Source organism: Mauremys mutica, chromosome 16 (genome assembly GCF_020497125.1).
Source record: "Mauremys mutica isolate MM-2020 ecotype Southern chromosome 16, ASM2049712v1, whole genome shotgun sequence".
Lineage (NCBI taxonomy): Eukaryota > Metazoa > Chordata > Testudines > Geoemydidae > Mauremys > Mauremys mutica.
The window spans coordinates 8,672,090-8,693,281 of record NC_059087.1 but is presented as its reverse complement, the minus strand read 5'-3'; the positions used below and the strand labels follow the sequence as shown (position 1 = coordinate 8,693,281).

The 21,192-nt window shown below is 42.1% G+C and overlaps 1 protein-coding gene across 1 annotated transcript in view; it reads right to left on the bottom strand.

Moving 5' to 3' along the window:
* The window catches only part of DNAH10 (dynein axonemal heavy chain 10), a 92,973-nt gene that overhangs the window by 4,450 nt on the left and 67,331 nt on the right, over nt 1–21,192 (bottom strand). The window contains exons 58-74 of the mRNA XM_044990254.1: nt 19,692–19,873; nt 18,728–18,864; nt 17,568–17,785; nt 16,569–16,790; nt 14,954–15,101; nt 13,627–13,906; nt 12,487–12,716; nt 11,085–11,358; nt 10,464–10,568; nt 9,645–9,799; nt 8,505–8,659; nt 6,440–6,623; nt 5,291–5,491; nt 3,962–4,171; nt 3,487–3,582; nt 1,809–1,980; nt 1,330–1,461 (exon numbers count right to left, since the gene is read on the bottom strand). Of these exons, the coding sequence (XP_044846189.1) occupies nt 1,330–1,461; nt 1,809–1,980; nt 3,487–3,582; nt 3,962–4,171; nt 5,291–5,491; nt 6,440–6,623; nt 8,505–8,659; nt 9,645–9,799; nt 10,464–10,568; nt 11,085–11,358; nt 12,487–12,716; nt 13,627–13,906; nt 14,954–15,101; nt 16,569–16,790; nt 17,568–17,785; nt 18,728–18,864; nt 19,692–19,873 (3,101 nt within the window). The remainder of the gene's footprint in view (nt 1–1,329; nt 1,462–1,808; nt 1,981–3,486; nt 3,583–3,961; nt 4,172–5,290; nt 5,492–6,439; nt 6,624–8,504; nt 8,660–9,644; nt 9,800–10,463; nt 10,569–11,084; nt 11,359–12,486; nt 12,717–13,626; nt 13,907–14,953; nt 15,102–16,568; nt 16,791–17,567; nt 17,786–18,727; nt 18,865–19,691; nt 19,874–21,192) is intronic.

The window sequence follows — 21,192 nt, the reverse complement described above, 5'->3', positions numbered from 1 at the left end:
AATGTTTCCTATAGATTTTTAATACAAGCAGATTCTTGTTCCTCTCCTGCACCATCTTGCACATGGGCACTGTAGTGGGGTGATCACCCTGCTCTAGCCCTGGAAGGCCACACCCCAATCAGGGCTCAGCTGGCCCTTATAAGAGGGCATTGGGCCAGGAGCAGAGTCAGTCTCTCTCTGCCTCTAGAGAGGGAAGGGCCTGGCTGCTTAGGAGCTCACAGGGTACCTAGAGTGGAGCAGGGCTGGGGGAAGGCCAGAGTAGCTGGGGAGCTCCGGCCTGGAAACCTCCCAGGCTGCAGGCCTTGTTAAAAACCCAGAAGGGTACTGGGGTTGCAGAGGGCAGCCCAGGGGTAGGCCAAGGCAGCAGGTCCAAACCCCCCTTGCCTGTGATGAGTGGCTTGTACACTGCAGTCTGCCCCAGTGACTGGGGGCTAGATGGTGACTGGAGTAGCCTGATGGTTGTCCAGGGAATTAGCTCTTTCCACTCATTTCTCCACCTTCAGTTCCTTCACTTGGATTCCGGGAAACAGTCCAATAGTCCTTGCCCTTGCCCGCTGTATCAGGGGTGGACCGCATATGCCTGCATTCTCCACCACTCTTGGAATGGGGCAATGCTCACCTCTGCAGCGCCTCCTGCTGGCCTCCTGGGGAATTAGCTCACCAGCTCCGGAGCGCCCTCTGCCAGCCAGTGTCTCGCCTTTCGCTGGCCCCCGTGTCCCTCCTGGACCCCAGTGCCCCTTTCTCTTGGGGGCTGCCCCCTGGCAGTACGCCCACAGTATCTGGGTCTCCCCACCCACTATCCCCACCTCGCCTCAGGATCAGGCTACTGTCAGTCACCATCTAGCCCCCAGTCACTGGGGCAGACTGCAGTGTACAAGCCACTCATCACAGGCAAGGGGGGTTTGGACCTGCTGCCTTGGCCTACCCCTGGGCTGCCCTCTGCAACCCCAGTACCCTTCTGGGCCTTTAACAAGGCCTGCAGCCTGGGAGGTTTCCGGGCTGGATCCTTCCCCAGCCCTGCTCCACTCAAGGTACCCTGTGAGTTCCTAAGCAGCCAGGCCCTTCCCTCTCTAGAGGCAGAGAGAGACTGACTCTGCTCCTGGCCCACTGCCCTCTTATAAGGGCCAGCTGAGCCCTGATTGGGGCATGGCGTTCCAGGACCAGAGTGGGGTGATCACCCTGCTGTGCCCACATGGAGCCATGCTGAAGTCAGTGGCTATGCAAACACAACAGGCTTCCCATGTGTAAGAAGTTACAAGACCAAGGTCTTAGACATTCATGATTTACTTTTTGTTTGCAAGAACTGTATTCTAGGTGACGAAATCATACCTGTTTGAGGTTGCAGCTCAAGAAGATGAGACCACATGTCTCGAGCAGCCTGTGTATAGTATCCGATTTCAGCATTGGGGTGAAGGCCAAACACCTCTGGGGTATTAGCAAGTGGTAGAGATTCTAGCTCCTCTATAACACAAAAATACATGAGGCTCATCAAAATGCAGTGTATTAAGATACAGCTACCAGATTTACTTGTGTGAAGGGTGTTTAGTTTACAATTTTAATACATTCTTTACTTTTTAAACCTTAAAGATTTTATAAAGAGAAGTGTGATGAGCTGACCACTAGACTCTCGCAGATCTACACGGCTGGCCTTCTTAGCCAAGGGAATAAAACCATTTCAATCAGTGCACACAATGGATGGCTGAAGTTTGCTACAGCCCTTATATAACAATAGAAATACAGAAAGGAAAACATAAGTGTAGGTAGAATTTTTAAATACTAACTTGTATGGAAGGAAATGCATTTCTTACCAACAAAGTCATCCTTTGAACTCCCTGCTGGGATTTTATAATCAACCTCTTCATTTTTATAAAAATGGAATGGTTGGAATGTGTCAAATATGAAATCCCCTAAATACTCATCCATATATATGGTCAGAATGCGACGATCAAAGCTGTCAATTGCACGCCCACCGTACATGACCTAGAAATTGGTGAAACTATTTTTATATAACATGCTTATTTGCAACAAGTAGATTTTAAAACTTTTGAAAACATCAAAGTATTTTTGGCTGTTACATACTGCCCGTCCAAGAGGAAACCCTGTGCTCCTCCTAATGGGGCAAAAGCAGGAAGTGCTTGGACACTAGGGGGAGTCTAGAGATGACTGCCAGATTGTGAAGATCATGGCAGGGATGGTCCTCTCAAGCTTGATTACTGCAAGGACCACAAAGGGTCAAGAGCTCACTAAGGGTATGGCTACACTTGCAGCTGTACAGCACTGGGCGTTAAACCTGTCTTCGTACAGCTGAGTAGGGAAAGCGCTGCAGTCTGTCCACACTGACAGCTACCAGCGCACTGTCGTGGCCACATTTGCAGCGGCATTGGGAGTGGTGCATTATGGGCAGCCATCCCAGCATTCAGGTAACTGCAAAGTGCTTTTCAAAAGGGGGGACGGGGGAGGAGTGTGACAGGGAGCATGGGGGAGAGAGAGAGTGGATTTTTGGAGCTGACACTGTATCAGCTCCCTGCCTTGCAAGTTCTGACCCCCTCCTGCACCCCTCTCTCACTCACTGAAAGCAAACAGCAGCTGTTTGTTTGTTTCTCACAGACCAGATAAGCAGCCCATCTAAACGGACCCTTCCCCTGTGCTGCTTCTCTCCTCAAGCAAACACTAGCTGTGGGCGTTCCAAAGGGAGCCCCCCTGCCTCTGCTCATTCACAGCAACCAGGAGCTGTGTTTGTTTTTTTGATAAGCAGCTCCCGGAGCCTGGAGTTCACAACAAAACAAAGAGAGGCATCACAACAAAACAAAGAGCGGAACCTTCACTTAAAAGGATTATGGGAAGCTTCTGGAGGTCAGTCACGGTGTACTAAGGTTATTCCCTGTTTACACTGGCGCCCCAGTGCAGCAGCAGCAGCAGCGCTATACTCTATTCCTCTCGAGGAGGTGGAGATACAGCGCTGTATATGCCTTGCCAGTGTGGACGGGGAGTGAGTTACAGGGCTTTTGGTGGCTTTATTGCGCTATAACTCTCAAGTGTAGCCAAGGCCAAAGATGAAAAAATTCAATTTTCTCAGCAGCGTTACTGAACTATGCATAGTGTGTAGAGAGAGCTCTGAAATGCTGCAACACTACAGGAGCTTTGTAAATATCCCTTTGTATAGTTCACACTCCAGCACTGGCCTATTGTAATGATAATTCTTTGCAGCTATTCTGTATAGTGCTTTTCACCAAAAGAGCCCAAGGGCTTTCTAATCAAGAATTAATTAAGACTCCCAGCTCCTCCGTGGTATAGGTAAATGTTATGTCCCTATTTCACTGAGGCAAAGAGGTTAAGTGACTTACTCAGGGCCATACAGTGATTTCTTGAAAGAGCCAGGGGAGAACCGTAGCCCACTTTGCTTGAAGATAAGATAGATCTTTTTGCAAGTGCTGTGCTTATTTACGTGATATCATTTTACCATCAGAGCTACACAATCAGATTTACCTCTCCAATGAGATACTTGAGACTGCCCCAGGGAATTTTGTCATCATTTTGCTGGTAGGCTTTGGTCAAGTACGTATTCAGGATTTCCATGCACACCTAATAACAGTTATTACAATATGTTGGATGAGAAGTCACAAATTAGTCAGCCAAGGATACAGACTTATTTAGTTTTCACACAATTCTAATTCGTACATTAATTATCACGTCTTCCTCAAAAGAAAATGAAAAATAAATCTCACAACAGCCAGCAGGGGGAAATGTGTAAAGAGGCTGGATCAGGAATCTGGCTTCTTATTCTCAGCAATCCTGATACTGGCTAAATATAACCTTACACACTCAAGGGTCTACAGTGTCTGTGATGACAGGGAAAGGAGGACCACGCTAACTTCCTGTGAAAAGGAGAATGGCCAGACAGACAGCGTATTTGCAAAGGTAACCTGTGCAAACCCAAGGGCCATTAGCTTTAGCTTCTTACCTGGAAATCAGATTCATTAAAATCATATGGTACATTCCAGCCAATCTTCCCAAACTTCCTTCTCTCCTGAACCACCGCATGGAAAAATGCTAAGACATAGACCAGTGATTTAAATGTGCCATGAGGGCATTGATCAAGGGCTTCATGGGGAATTTTGAAGTAGGTGGCTCTCATATTCAGTTTCAGCCCATTCGGTGGTTCTGTTACAACCTAGCAAAAAAAAACGAAAAAAAAACCCCTGTCAATTAGTTGGCAAACTATTAAATAAAGTTACAAATGTTACATGTTTGCTCTTCACGTCATGCTAAAAATATAAAGAGCAGTTATATAACAATAGTGATATTTTATTAAGTATATTTAATTGTATTTTGAAATCAAATTCAAATATTTTATATTACACATTTTAATTAATGTTGCCTTACATCATTCTTCTGAGAAAGGTAAGGATTATTAACCCTATTTTGCAGATGGTGAAACTAAGGCACAGACAGCTTCTTAGCTTGAGTTTCAAATGTGACAAAAGCCCTAATTTGTGCTTACAACAGTCACGGCTGTGCTCACAGACTGGGTATTTGCAGTGTTAAAATGAAGATAGACACACAGCTATTTTTTGCAGATCTGGGATTAATCACTGCCGGTGGTGAATGTTTTAAAGATGTCATTGATACACTAAAATACATATTGGAATCAATGACAGTTGCCTTAAGTGTCACTCTGCTGCACTAACATCTGTCAGATAAAATGATAATTGTCTCAGCAATAATTTACAACCACAGAAATAGTCACCACAGAAGGAAATTAGCACAGCATCTCTGGCTTGCCATTTATAAATAATCAGCTCATCTTGCTTGTGATAAATGTGTCTGCCTTATGTAGCAGCTGGAAACAATTGTCCCATCAGAACATCTGCCCTATTGACACTGTTGTCCAGCTAGACACAGGCCTCAGTTCTACATTTTCAGCATTAGCGAACTGACAGGAGCTATTTCTCTGTATCTGGATATTTCTAACCCACTCATCACAGTGGTGTTTGGGGCTAAAGAGCATTTACAAGTTCACTTTTACTGACAGGGATTGATTATGAAATATGTGCCTAAGGGTAGCATCAGATGAACACGTCTATTAAATTTATTTCACATCAGTTGGAAAACCAGAGGATGAAAATAGGATCTTGCTTACCAAGAAAAAAGACAGCATTTAGGGCCCAATCCTGCATGCTGTATTCAGGCCAAACTCCCACCAAATCAGTTTTCCCTGAGTAAGAGTGGCATGTCATGAGTAAGAGTGGTGTGTCATGCCTTCTGCTGGTGTTTCACCCCTGTACTGTACCTTTAAAGACTTCTGAAGTATTCCAATGGGAAAGCCCTGAGTAGGGTCAGTAGTCAGCCACAGGCGGAAGTCTGGATGAGGTTTAGTAATTCTCTCCAATGCTTTCTCCAAATCAAGCAGCCATTTCACCAAAAGATGACAATTCTGCAACATTAACCACTGTCCGCGAGCCACTGCATTCTCCAGCAACTGTAGTGCAACCTGTGCCAATGAGAGAGAAACAGCTGCCTATGAGTACAGCTTGCTTTGACCCTGACAGTGCAGGGATTCTGAATGGTTTAGTGCAGCCACCTGCTTCCTCACAGCAAGAAAACAGTCAGAGCATTTTCTTTCTTTCTTTTGCAGAATTCTCTTGGCACACTCGGGGGGAAACAAAAATGTCCAATTAAGCCATTGTCCCAATTCTCAGAGCCTCCCAGGAATACCTTGTGCTGGGAGAGATGCTCTTCTATGTCATTAACTGCTTTAAAAATAAAAACAGCACAAAGCTTTCAAACACTTGAAATGGGTAATGAAGTAAGCTTGGGTCATTAGAGTGGGGTTTTCAAAAGAGCTTAGTACTGGTCTAACTCAGCTCTCATGCCAATGGGAGCTGTGCCACTGATTTCAAATTATAGCAGAGTAGCCAAATGCTGAGTGTTTGTGAAAATCCCCCAGCCATGACAGAGCAGGGAAACAACTGAAGGTACAAACAGAGCACAGATCAGGGTCTTTTTTGCTTGCAAATACCAATATGCAGTGATGACTTTCCCCACATTCATATCAAGAGATGGAGAGGCAGGGACATTGACTAAAATCTGACAGCCTGCATAGCTGGATCTTTTCAACCACAACTGTTTTTTTGCTACAGGTGAGGAAGCAATTCAGAACCTATCTTTACTCAAACAGCAAATGAACTGACCAGACCAATATCTGCTCTCATTTTACAGACAGTGATTGCTCCTAGGGCGGTAATCTGGATGCCAGTTCCCCACCCAGATTGCTTTGTTTCTAATACACAGGGTACGGCTTTCCCAAAAGCCGGGGGTTGGAACAGACGCAGGGCCAGACCCATAATGTCAGAAATGAGATCTGCTGCAGTCACAAAATAATGTACCGAAGGCAGCACACACTCCATCTCACTGAACTGCTTTGTCACAACAAAGTTACCTTTTCTTGGCCTTGTCCCATGGCGAGGAACTTGAGGCGATTCCCTCCAAAGCCTGTCCGATCAGCCAGTTTCATGAGGTCACTGGCAGGGTCAGAGCCAGGACTTAGGATAAAAACAATGGGCGAGTTAGGGGTGCTCTGCTCGAAGATAGCTTCAAAGCTGATCACAGGAGGCTGAACATATCTGGGGGAGAAGTACAATAAATTTACACAAAATATTTAAAATGCCATCTATTGGGAGAGTTAATCTGGAACTGGGACAAAGGGCTATTCATCTCCGTTTCCTGTTTGGGCAAATTATGCAAATGGAAATTAGTGATACTCTGACTTTTCTATAGTCCCTTCAATTCAAAGGATCTCAACGTTCAGTACAAATTTAGGGCCTGAACCTGCAAACCCATCATCCCCTGCAGTGTTTGCCTCACATGCAGTCTCAATGAAGTCAAAGGGACTATATGCAGGCGGTGTGAGGTTGCGGGATTTAGCCCTTTAACTGAAACACTATATCTAGGGCTCACATCACACACTACTGAAGTATGGCCACCTGTGGTGTGGAATTTGACAGTTATTTAACAGCACACAGAAACAGTACCTATCTTAGGACATGATGGTATGTGGAATACTGTGTTCTACTGAAACCACGGGGGAGGGGGGAATTTACAGAGAAAGAACATCACCATTGAAGCTGGCAATTGGCTCAGCCACAGGGCTAACACTGGCCCTAATGAAAAGTGTGGCATGATCCTTAATGATCAAAGTGATACAACATCAGTGCTGTGTACTGTAGCTGAGTCTTGTAAACATTACAACCAGAGCTGGTCAGACAATGGAATTTCCAATCTGTGAGAAATTCCAACATGCCGAAAAATCTGTTTTCATTCTGAAACAAAACAAAAAGTCTGAATTCCTTGCAGAATAAAATATTTTTAAATTTTTGATATGGGGCCAATGAAATGTTTCATTTTGATAACGTCAAAACAATATAATAATAAACAACATTAAATATTATATATAATCTTACAGAAAATTATAAAAATCAAATTAATCAAAATGATAAATTTGAAGCAAAATATTTTTACCTTTATCAAAACAAAATGTTTCAACATCCGCAAAACAAACCAAGAAACTCAAAACAATTTGTTTCAACGCCGCCCCCTCTCCAAATTTTGTGAAAATTGACACATTCCTGTCAGAGGAGCTACATTTCGTGACGGACAACTGTTCCATCAAATTTTTTTCGAGCAGATCTAATTATAATTAATCTCAGCCCATTTTATGTATACTTTTAATGGCACTTTTCTTGTTAAATCTACTGATTTCTTGTTAAATCTACTGATGTCATTTACATTGTGCACTGTAGATATGGGAAGTACAGCTGTTCAAAATAATGATACTTGTCAGTTTAGGGGTATGGTGTGTTGGTAGGAGGAAGAGCGAATGGCAAAGATTTGCATAATGAGAAGGACAGTTAATTTCATATAAAGTGAAATGAGCAAAGTGCTAACATCTTCCAGTAGAGTAGCTAAGGGTTATCACACTGCCCCTAAGACAGCTGCAGCTCCAAAAATGCTTATGTCCTTGAAGTTATAAATGCCAGCTAAAATAGGACACTTGCAATTCTTGAAAAATAAAATCCATCCAGTCTGTTACAGACCCTTTAACTATGCAGTAAGAGGCTAAATGAAAGGAGAAATGTACATGTCTATGCACTAGCATTAGCCCAGGAAGGCTCTGGATAAAAGCAGGGGATCATCAGTTACTCCTTTGCTCTCCTGTGAGCAAATCTGCCCCACATGTATACGTTGACCTTCTGTATACGTTGTCCCCCACTTTAAACTGATTTTTCAATTAATTACTTTTTGTTTTTGTTTACTTTTCAAAGATCTCATGTCAAAAAAGCTTGTTAGAAGCTAACACAATTCATTTTGCATTCACATTTAGGTTTGTGTCCATGAAATAGCAATTTGCAGTAGATGCTTAGCAATTGATTCAGGGTCTCTGACTTTCTTTGGTTCTTTTAAAATGTGTAAAGATTCTGGATAAAAAAAAAATGACAGCAACTTACTTCTCATCCATTGTCAGAGTAACGTAGTCAGTCACTGCGCGATATACACGGTCTACTCGGAAACACCGCAAAAGCAGCAGCTTCTGAAAATGTGTGAGACTGTTTTGGTATTGCATGGGAAATGGTGATTGTTCCAGGGCATCCAGATCATACCACTGAGAAAGGAAATACAGTAGAGAACATGAGTTGATGAGCTGGACAAATCAACCAATTTTATTAGGAAAGACAAAGTCAATCTGATAACAGGACTGCAACAAGAGAAACAGCCATGGGGAAACAAAGAAAAATCAGAAACTAGAAAAAAATATTAAATAAATGCCAAAAATCAACTTTTTCAGTATAAAACATGTCTGTCCAATGCTATCTTCATACTTTCAATTTATGGTAATTGTCATAAGCTACAAATAAATGAAGTCACAAGCTCAAGACAGTAATAGATGGTCTAGGAGAAGGTGAATCGGCGGTTCCTATTTACTCTCCCGCATAATGCAAGAACAAATGGACATTCAGTGAAATGGAAAGGCAGCAAATTTAAAGCTGATAAAAGGAAATACTTTTTTATACAACACGTAAACTACTCTGTGGAACTCACTCCCAAAGGCGGTAAAAGCTAACAGTTAAATAGGATTTAAAAAATGATTAAAGGTGAAATCCTGACTCTGCTGAAGTCAATGGCAAAACTGTCATTGACTTCACTGGGGCCAGGATCTCATGTTAGACATTTAACTGGAAAACAAGAACATCCACAGTTACATAAGATAAGATGTTTTAAAACCCTCATGCTTCAAGGCATAAGCCAGTGACAAACTGCCCAAGGTCAGGAAGAAAGTTCCCCAGGCATAGGGGTTATTCCAGATCTGTTCATTATCAGTTTCTTGAACTTTCCCCGGAAGTATCTAGTACTGGTCAGTGTTGGAGACAGAACAGCAGACTAAATGGCTGACTGGTCTGACTACTGCAATTTCCATGTTTCTATGTAGATCATGCAATTACCCCACAGCTTCTAAAGAAACATCCAGTCAAGGAATTAAAAGGAAAAGCCAGTGACACCTCAAACATTTTTAACAGATTGACGCATGCTTGAATATTTAATTGGGGGGGGGAAGGGGGAATACAAACTAGACTAAGAAACTCACTTACTTCTTTCCATATTTCATGATTTTTTTCCACGTCATTTGGAAGAGACCCAAACTCCTCAGGAAATAGTTCAGATAGGCGAATTATGTCCTCCCAGCCTTGATCCAAAAGCCAAGCACATGGCTTCTTTCGCGTACTCTTCTCCAGGGAAATATTGCCTAGTCACAATTCAGAAAACTAAATAAATATCACTATCATAAAAGATAGCACAATTACTTTTAATTAGTCTGCTGGAGAAACAGTTACTACTTTGCAAGTATTTTTATGCCGAGTTTATATTTTTGCCACTGTTTATGCATTTAACTGAAGATGGGCTCTTGGTGTAAAATCCTGACCCTTCTGGAGTCAATGGGAGCGTTGTCATTGACTTCACTGGAGTCAGAATTTCACTGTTGGCGTTTCTGCCATCAAACAAGCTGGAAACAAATGCAAGGGATCACATCCTCTACTGGTGTAAACCAGCCTAGGCCTATTGACTGAAACTAAGCGATGCCAATTTACATCAGCTGAGGATCCACTGTTTCAGTTACAACAGTGCTATAACCCGTTAATAGAAGTCAGCAAACTACTACTTTGTCTTTAGTTGAACAGATGCCAGGTATTTTTTGTTGAACATCTATTTTAAAATATTCCTCGGGGCTCAGGCTCAGTATGCTAAGTTTTAGGATCTATATGACTTAAGAGCCCAAGTCCCAAGTAAATGGGACTTAGGCGCTTATGGAAATTTTACTAAGCAGCTAACTTTGATAGTCAAATATATGTAGTCAAAATCTCAATTTTAATTCTAGAAGAGCATGTAACTACTAGAAGGTATTAAGTTACCTTTTAAAAAGAAGTCCAGTTCTTCTTGTGGGACTCTACCATCAGCTTGTTCTATCTTGATAGTCATATTAAAGGAAAATAGTAACTTGTGTCTCTCAAACAAGCCTGCAATGAGAACACAATATTCTCATCAGTCTGCTTCTTAAAAATGTGGGCCTCAGACGAATTTCAGATCCAGATCTTGACTCTGATCACCCCACAAAGTTCAAGGTGGTGAATTTTGGTTCAGCCCACTGTAAAGATTTGAGCCTGCTACAACATTCACATCCAGATCTAGCTTCAGATTCCAAACAATCTCCCCTCCAAAGCTGAGAGAGGTTGAGATCCATGTTTCTGGTTTGGAACCACTGCTATTTGTAACTGATTGCTTATTAAAAGTAGAAGCACTTCTTAAATGTCAGGGGATGGAATACAGCACTTCTCTGCATCTCGGCGCAACCTCAACATGAGGGAAGAAGGGGTAGAGAAGGCAGAAGCATTAGCAGTGAATAGTGAATTCAATATTTGTTGAACTACCTTTGACAGCACAAAATTACATTGCTTTGCACAGCTGACCGAAGGCATGCCCATTACAGTCATTCAAACATACACAATGCCATCTCATTGCTTAATCACACTAACCTGTGCAGCCATAGTTATAGATGTTGAATGTCAATGTATCCATGATATTTTTTAGCCTCTTTGGAAGAATTGAGTTGGGCATGGATTTCCGAAGTGAAAACCCAAACACATCTAAGAAGGAGGCCAAGGAGTATTGATACATGGTGTTGACAAGGGCCATTTCAGACAAAACAAAGAACAAAATGGCACCCCTCTTAGCAGCAGGTCGGTAGCCATCTCGCAGCTTGTCAATGTCCACTGCCGTCTTCTCAGCCAGCTTGAGTTTCTCTGATACCTAGCAAGCAAGAAATGTGGATCCCAGGCAATAAGTTTATCTATATATATAACTACTACACAGAACTATATGGTTAATGATACGCTGAGCTAAACAATATTGAAACAGCATTTTGAAATGTTATGAACAACTCTGCCAGGATTTAAAAATATATCAATCAGTAAACAAGTATCAGCATTTATAAAAAAATCCTATGACCACTGGCAGGTGTGCCATCAAAAGCCAGTTGCTGCCACAGAATCAAGACCATTTCCTTGAAACAATCCCACATTAAATAGTTAAAAATTCAAGTAGCCTGTTTTAAAGAAAAAAAATCATATTAGTAAAAATTCTTTTCCCTCTCCAAGAATGCTTTAATTCAGTTTATTAAGCTTCCAGAATATCTGTTTTACAGTTGGAATATCTGTGTTACAGAGCACTGTATGTTTGTAAGAAATACTGGAAAAGATTTACAAATTTCAGTTAACCCTCAGTTTTAATAAAATCATGCAAAGATTATTTTGGAGTTGGAATAAGATGTTACCATAGATAGATAGATAGATAGATACATACATACATACATACATACATACATACTCACTTTTTTTTTAACTAAAGGTCCCTATTATAAGGAAGTCTTCTCTGAAGACTTGCCATTTGGGTGATGGAATAAAATCCTCCCCATGGCACTGAAATTTGTCATGATGTTACATCATGAATTCATGCTCCAGGTGAAGAACTTTTGACTCACCACCATCACATCAAGCAAAACATTGTAAAGTGATGGTGGTTTATAGGCTCATGATTGACTTTGAGACTTCTGCACATTAAGGTATTTCCTCAGGAAATACCATGCTGCCTGGCCCCATACCTAAAGATAATGTACTTCTGAATATGGATAAACATTCCTGGGTCAGGTGGGCAACTCTGAGCAAGCAAATTCTTAAAGAACTAAGATTTCTGTCTCTGGGCACAAGTGCTAGACCTGTTCATGTATGGAGTTCTCATAGACACCTGCTCACCATGTAACTCTCAGCTCCTTTTCAACTTACATTCTAACTTAAGGAATAAAGGAGGATGAAACAAATCCCAGAGGAAAGACGGGGATTCTTAGGTAGAACAACGGTGAGATAAGGCTCTAATAGGTACCTCAGTAGCTTTGGCTTTTGTCTCCTCCAGAGTGTGCACCAAGTCCACATTATCCAACATGTTTCCTGTGGAAGTGGCCAGTTCCCGGAGGAGAGAGTCTTCCAAATCTTTCAGCAAGTTTTTGTTCTCGCTGGTTTCCTGGATGAGATGTTCTCTCTGCTCTTCTAGCTCTCTTCTTTCAAACCCCACAATAACACTGAGCAGCTGATCCTCCAGGCCTTTTAGTGTAACTATGGATGGAAAATGGAGAACCATGTCCTTAGCACAATCTTTCTTAAAGCACAAGAAATAGTCAAATAGTTCCTTCAGGCTATATGATCTTATATAACTCTATGCCGAAAAGACAGGTTTAGTTCACAGCATTGAGTGTTGTTCTTCTATATCGGTTCTTACCTGACACATCTAATAAGCAGCATGTAGTTTAGTTTCCTTTTAGATTAAGCGGGAAGTGGAAAAATTTAACATTAAATCATAGAATCGTAGGACTGGAAGGAACCTCAAGAGGTCTTCTAGTCCAGTCCGCTGCCTCAAGGCAGGACTCAGTATTATTAGAGGCTGAATATAAGGGGGAGTATAAACAATATAACATACATTGTAATATTATACATAGTTAACAGGTACTGCAAATTCCACTGCCAGAGAGCCAGGACATTTATGTCCCCTCTTCTGATGTGATCAGAGGGCTAGCCACTATTTACAGCACTTGTTCTCTGTTTTCTTACTCACTGAGGGCCAGATTTTGACCCCCTTACTGCTACTGAGAAGCAGCTTGCCTCATGAGATGTCAATGGGCCTCGTGGAGAAAGGTATCAGACAACATGAGTAAGGGTGTCAGAATCTGCCTTTCATTCAGGCCATACCTGGATTTGTGGAGGGACACAACCAGCACTTAATCCAGACAAAACGCAGAGTTAACTGCCTGGATTCATTGATTTCAAGCTAATGAATCTGTAGCTGGGCTCACTATCCCCTGGCTGAAAACACTTGCACTTTACAATTGAACTCATGTGCTATGGTTTCTGGTACAAGAGAAAGGCTCTCAGCTTTTTGGTGCAATCGCTCATCTAAGCCTAGTTTATGCCCGACATTTGCACTACTATGCAGTTAATACTCTGCCCCTAACAACGTGCATTTGCTCACCTGTATAGTTGATAACCATGGCTTTTCCAAACACCGACGGGGAATATTTAGGGTTAGACAGCTTTGTGTTCAAGTACAATTTGAAGTTATTGTCATAGTCTACCTCCTTATCACCCAGCACGATAAATATTCGCCCCTGGGTAACTTTTATATTCTTTTCTAAGACATTGTCAATCACAGGATCTATGTATTCATCTACGTCATGGAACAAGAAAGGACTCCCATACTTTATGGCCATTTCTAGTTGTTTAAGGAAATCAGGGTCATTAAAGGAAGCCATCTGGAAGAGAACAGAAAAATGGAAAGATTTGGAAACAGTTAATATTGAATTCACTGAATATTTCTATTTTACAATAATTGCCAGTATTCATTAAGCTTGCTATTTGTCTATGCATCTCTGCCTTTCATCCTACAAATGCTATAACCCAGATTGGGAGAGACCAAAGAAAGCACATTCTTGATTCTGATCCTCTGAGAAAAACTGTCTACTTGGAAAACAATTCTTTCCTGCTGCAACGGCACCCCTAAACACAATGTGGCCTAAACTTTTGTCTATCCTGTTCCTGCAAGCACTGGGGCTCTATGTGAGATGCAAGTCATGCGCCTTAAAGCATGAGTAATGAGGCAAGCCCAAAGTTCAAGCAAGTTTGCAGGTGCCACGCAGGAATAGCATCACATTGTTGGGAATCCACCAGAACGTAGGTACGGGTACAGATGGCTAGGCAATGGAGCAAGGAGGGGAAAACAGTGGTTTTGAATGAGCTTGGAGGACTGGAACAGTGAGGGAATTGAGGATCATGGGAGAGTCATGTCCCAGGGAGATTAAGACTAAATAGTTCTTAGATACAACAGAATTTCACCTCCCCAAACAGACACCCCTTCCAGATGAACTCCTGAATTTTTGACAACATGCTTTATCACTGGAGAAGGGGGGGTCTTGGTGGCATCTGCCGATGGTCTCCCAAGTTCACACAGCACTAAAAGAGACAGAAGCATGATGTAAGCTGTTGCTCCCCTGCTGAGGGTAGAAGGAAACTGGAGCCCAGCATTCTTTGTTCCCAAAATTGGAGGTCTCTGACATGGGAGCTTGGCTTCTGGTGTTTCAAATATCCTGCTTCAATCCTCCACAGGCTGGATGCAGGGCAGGGTCACTATCCATTTGGATAATTGACTTTATTTTTAGATGCTTAATGGAACTGCACTTCCAGCCTATTGAGGTTCAACCATCACGACTGTCAATTTCCACTAGTAACTGATGGCTTGGACAAGTGGCAGATATTTATGCATCTTTCAAAACAATAAAAATAAAATGAAAATTTAGCTTCACCCTCAGATTATTTTTTTCTTCTTTTCTTCTGATCCAATTTAATGCCTGCTGCTGGGGGTCTATGCACAAAGGGAATCGGCTAGCACGTGTTGTCAGAATGCCATTCTGCACAGAGAGCTCATCTGGAGGCAAACCTTGGGAGCCCCACCTGGGGAGGAAACAGAGTAAAAATTGCTGTGTGTTTTATTCTTTATGGTACAGCAGCGTGCTTCACTTACGGGTAAAACTGCCATTCTACGGAGCATTCTGTTACAACACCCCAGAACATACAGTGTATTAGCTTGTGAGATGAGGCATGTCTGCATGGCAAAAACAACCTCCCAGCAGCGAGTCAGAGCCTGGGTCTACAGAACTGCACTACAGTGCTGAAAATAGCCATGCAGATGTTTGGGCTCAGGCTCTGAACCCCAGGGAGGGGAGTGGGTTTCAGAGCCCAAGCTCCAGCCCGAGCCCAAACATCTGCTCAGCTATTTTTAGTGCCACAGCGTGAGCCCGAGTCTGTAGACACGGTCTCTGCGACTTGCTGCCACGGGCTCTCTTTTTGCCATGTAGACAGAACAATAGACTCCCAAGGGAAACAATTAAAACATCATTGAGTTATTTATAACTAGCCTGGCTAAAGCACTAATTAATGTGCCGTGGTGAATAATCCTGCACTAGCTGGAAAATGGTCAAAATAAGACAAGGCCTGGCCCAAATCCACCGAAGTCAATGAAAGGACTCCCACTGGTCTTTGCAGCCCACTCATAGTGTGGATCTACTTTGTGAAACAAATTTTTCAATGGCATCATGTGGTACCAGCTAAACTGAGTGCTATAGATGTGCAAAGTATAATGATTTATTAGAATCCAGGTGCTCAGTTCACAAGAAGAAAGCTGTTTTGTCTCACTGCCAGCCTTGGGATCTGAAAATTCTTCCTGGGATGTTTGTGCATCACAAATAATAAAGATTATACTCTACAAAGTCAGCCATTGCTCACCCCGGTAAAAGCCCACTGCATTGACATTCTGACCTCTCTTACACTTAGCTATCTAATCTCTATCCGGTATTTCTAGAGCACCAATCATGGTATAGGACTTAGGGGCCTTCAGCTGGTAGCTAAGGGGAACAGAGAGCAGGAACAGAGCTCCAGACTGGAACTTTGTTAAAAATTCTGTTGATCAGTGTGAACAGAATACAGTATATTTAGTACTGGAGAGGGGTCAAGATTAGATAATAGCTGTATTGGTTATGCTTGGCTAACAGGAGTAAAAAGTAGTTCAAATTTAATTTTGTCATTGGAGTAAGCAGACAGGACTCCAAATACACGGGGGAAGATCTCTTTGCAGGGCACTTTGAGATTCTCGGATGAAAAGGACTATAAAATTATTATTCTCTATTGAGAAAGATGATCCTGTTTTCAAACAGTCAATTTTCAGAGGCGATTGTATGCTGATGGCTTTTTTCTGATTTCCGTGATTCAGTGCACAAACAGAGATGGGCCAAACCCAGCCCCTTCGAAACCCAACAATCTCCAATCCTGGATCCAGATTCAGATACAAACTGTGTGACTCCCACCCCTCTCTACACAAATAGCAGCTCGGCTGCTTTTTTAAAGCTCAGTGATTTCACATACCTGCTAATCTCTACATCATCAGTCAGGAGGTTTTCCAATCTAAAAGGCTGGCTGAGAGGAATCTCTCGTGATTGGATATCTTCTTGCCACTCATGGTAGATCATCTCATTACGGAAATCCCAATTGAACGCCCCTTCATAGCTCAGAAAAGCAGCGCAAAGTAGACAGTCGCCTAGCAGCTTCACTTTTCGCATTTTTAACTCCTCTAAGTCATTTGTCCATCTGATAGGAAAATGAATGAATTCTGGGTCAGTTTGAGATCCTTTCTGCAGCAGGGGTCAGAGAACTCCATTTTGTGTAGAATAGCTGCAGCATTTCTAAACTGCGCATGTTTTCACTTCAGATTGCGATGAGCCTCACACCTACAATCAACCACCATATCACAGCAGTAATTGCAGCAGAAAGTTCAATCTGACCTGGAACCTCCTTCCTTTTAATCTAAAACAAGTGGATTTGCATCATGCCTTTAAACAGTACTTAACTGCAGCTACATTTTGCTTTTTTCTTTTCAGTTTAAAAGATTAACTGTGAGTCTCAAGTATGCCCAGTAGCGACTTCTGGATTGAAAAAAATCATATTATTCTTTTTTATTATTTTTCAGTAGCCAAAGTATGTTAGTTGTTTCACAGAAACAAACAAAACACACAGGGTGCAATTTTCAAAAGCACCAAGGGAGGCGGTGGAATCTTCATCCTTAGAAGCTTTTAAGGCCCAGCTTGACAAAGCCATGGCTGGGATGATTTAGTTGGTGTTGGTCCTGCTCTGAGCAGGGGGTTGGACTAGATGACCTCCTGAGGTCTCTTCCAATCCTAATCTTCTATGATTTTAATTCCCATTTTCAAATGTGACTTTCATTGAAACTTAGGCTCCTAAGTGCCTAAGTCACTTCTGAAAACGGGACAAACTCCTACATCACTTAGGTGCTTTTGAAAATTTTATGCATGGTCTCTAAATTTACATTTCAATGCAAAAAATCTCTCTTCTGGCACTAGACTTAACCTTATATTTTCAGATCCCAAGCCAGAGATGAGCTTGTCAGCAGCAATAAGTCTCCTTTCCATGATCTCTGCTTCTTCTTGTAACTGTTGTTTTTCCCTTATTGCAGCTTCATACTTGTCTCCCAAAGCTTTGAGCTCCCTCTGAATAGTCGCCAGCTCTGTCTGTATCTTTTCCAGATCACGTTTACTTAAGTAGTAGTTCCGTTCCAATCTAGCCACCTACATTATGAAAGACATTATGTGTTGTGTCAGAGGAAAGAGGAGTTTTATTTTTTGGTGCAAAATCATTGGTTTTCAACCTTCAATTAGCTAGTTCATATATGTTTCAGACAATCTGGTAATAAATAGTATAAGAAGAAAAAATAGGCACTGTTTTTCACCCAACTCCTCTCACCCCATACATGCATCATATGGTTTGATTCTGCAGTCCTGACACAGACAAAACGCTTAGCCCTGATCTAGCCAGGTACGTAAGCACATGATCAGTCTCACTGACATCCATAAGAGTACTGGCTGCCTAAGGAAAAAGGGATTAGGGCCTAAAAAAACATTTAGAGCCAGGACTTGACAAATGCACTTGCCCACTGGCAAGTGGCAAGCAGAAAACCTTCCTTGGTGACCAGAGATGTTTCCTAGTAGTATTGGTAGGATTTACACTTTCATTTTATGAAAGAATTACACTGCTAGCCCTTTTTAAACAGGCCACAAAAATGTTTCCTGCTTAAACCAGAGAAATGGATTTGATATACCACTGAGTCCCTCTATGCCCAAATGCCATGTGTATTATTTTAGGTGAGTTTTCAGTAGGCACCTATAACTTTCATCCCCGTTTCCCGCCTCCCCCCAATATCACATTACAAAACTCTTCCTTTTACTTCATGCGTTAATGCAAACAGAAACTGATATCACAGACCTATAATACAATTAAAACAACAGCTTGCAATTGCAAGCTTGGCTTTGTAAAGTGCTTTGAGGTCTGCTGAGGAAAAGCACTATATAAGAGCTAGGTATTACTATTACAGTGGTTCTAGCAAACACCACTTTCATGGTTGTTAACACTTTGAAGAGGAGAAACACTGCAGTACATAAAATTGCCAAGTGTTATTTTTGTGGCAACAAATACTCTTCATAGTCCTTTATGTTCATATTTTCATAGTGTACCTTTTCTCTCTTTGGCCTGATTTCCTTAGCTACGTCACAGTAGCTCATTACTGCATCGACAAATTTTAACATTCCCAATCCTGCTCTGCTAACAGCTTCCATTTCTTCAAATGTCGTGTTAAGATTCTTTAACAGAGCTAAATGTTAACACACAAAAACACAGCAAGTCAGTTTACTCACAATGCATAAATCACAAGAGCAATAGCTTTCCTTGTCAATCAAATCTCAACTAGCTCTATGGTATGTATTGGAACAAGGATGTGATAACCAGTGCAAAACAACTGTACAGTATAAGGTTATGCTGCTGGACAATAATAAAACAAGCAAGATATTCTCAGCTATTCAAGGACTTTAGACCAGAAGACTCCAAGGGAAGCTGAGTGAGATCAGCACTTCGCTGGGATTGCTCAGCATTTCTCAGGATCCAGCCCTTTGCTTGCTAAGTGGCAATCAAAGGACCAAATTCTCCTCTCACTGCCCAGAGTAACTCCAGTGTAGTTACACTGGATTTACACTGGTGTAAGCGTGAGCAGAATTTGGTCCGATTAGTTTGAGTTGAAGCCCACTGCCTTTCCATGACACACTTGTGTTGTATCTTTAACGTTCATTGTGAAGATTATGTGACAATTATACTTTCAAAGAAACTAAAAAAGAAACAAAGGCCCTGCTCAACTGTTCAGTTTATGTCTAACCTCCTCTAAGCAAAAGTCACAAAAGATTACAATGCAAGTTAGGGCATAACCCTGTGCAGAGAGCAAGCACAAGGCCTTTGTACCAGGAAAGTCCTGGTTAAGCCAACAGTGCAAAGCAAGTTGGGCAGAGCCCTCACGTTTGCCCTCGGCACTAGGGTGAATTTCACCCAAAGAGAAGAGAGCATCCAGCATAGCAGCTAACATCTGAAATAATATTAATAAAACTCTACATTCAATTCCAAGTGCCTGATTCATTCAGCTGAACAATTTACCTCGGACGGATTTAACTTGGGTCTGAGTAATTCCATCAAAATCTATCTCCATTAGGGATCGCAGGAAATTTGGGTCAGACATCATTCCTTTGGCCATCTTCCAGTTTAATTCTTTGTATCCTCTCATTATGAGGATACATTCACAAACAGTCTGCACCTGTTTAGGAGGCTTAGCAAAGGATCTGGAAAATAAACATGGGGAAGGGAAAGAGACAAAGTACATGATGCTATAAATACATAACTCTTGTTGGAAGAGCTTTTTTCCCAACCAGTGGTATTTAGTGCAGGGGGAGCTGTAATACAGCAATTCCCCAAGATACCTCCTCATCCAAGTGAGAAATACAATCCAATCAAATAAGGAAAGATTTATAAACAGAGGGCTAAAAACTAATATTACATTCATACAACAACGTCCTCAAGGTTTCTAAAGGAGTTCAACCATCAGAGAAATAAAACCCTTAGCCATGTTTTTAGTGGAGCTTAAAGCTGCATCAGCCTGCAGTAACAGTGACAGAACACTGGCAGCAGCCATACTGAGCTGGTTTTGGAAATAATCCTCAGGACTCTTGGCTAAACTAGTGTGATCTACTAGGGGAACAAAGGAGATTTTTAGGACAGAAAGGTAAGAAGAAACCCATCAAAATCTGATACTCTGATCTTTCCTTTGAATTGGCAGTTCTAGCCCATCATACAATATTTTCTTCTGGATACTCATCTATCTCCTGTTTAAAGGTCTTTATCATACTAGGTGTATTGACTGTAAGCATGCTTTCCTATTCAACATTATTTAAAAACTGTGAGGGATGACAGGCCTTGAACCCACAGGCAGCATCAGGCCACACCCAGCAGTTCACCAAAACAAGCAGAGAAAAGGAACCAGTGCATGCTAACTCGCAGAGGGCTCCACCCCTGAAGTTCCCAACTAAGGGAAACATCCTGCACCCCTAATTGGCTGAGGAGCTCTATATAAACCAGGAAGAAACAAGAAGTTATCTGAGAAACCCCTGGCTGGCTGCTACTATGGGACCCCTCCTGCTTGACTGACTCCTGAGCCCTGCATCCCTGCCTGCTCCAGGCCTGCTGGAATGCAATGGGGTGTAACTACAGCCAGATGCGCCATTGGTGTAAATCAGCATAGCTCCACTGAATGGAAGAGGAAGGTCAAGTTGCCCATTGCAAGGGGAACAGGGAAGAAGAGTGTCTAGAGGCCTAGTGGGAGGAGGAGGATCAAGAAGTGTGGTAGGGACTGGAAGAGTCTGAAGGGAGCAGGAATGGCAGAATTTTGAGGGGAGCTGAAGTTTGGGTATAGCTTTACCAGAGCTATTATTAAAACACAAAAAGAAGAAGGTATATAACAAGAGAAATACACATTCATACCATCAAACATCTTTGAAACACAAGAGCTGTGTATCCCACATGTAGTGCAGAATAAAATCACCACTCCAGAGTGAAAGGGCTAGGATAGCTACTGCTCGAATGTCCCCCACAGACACTTCAGCAG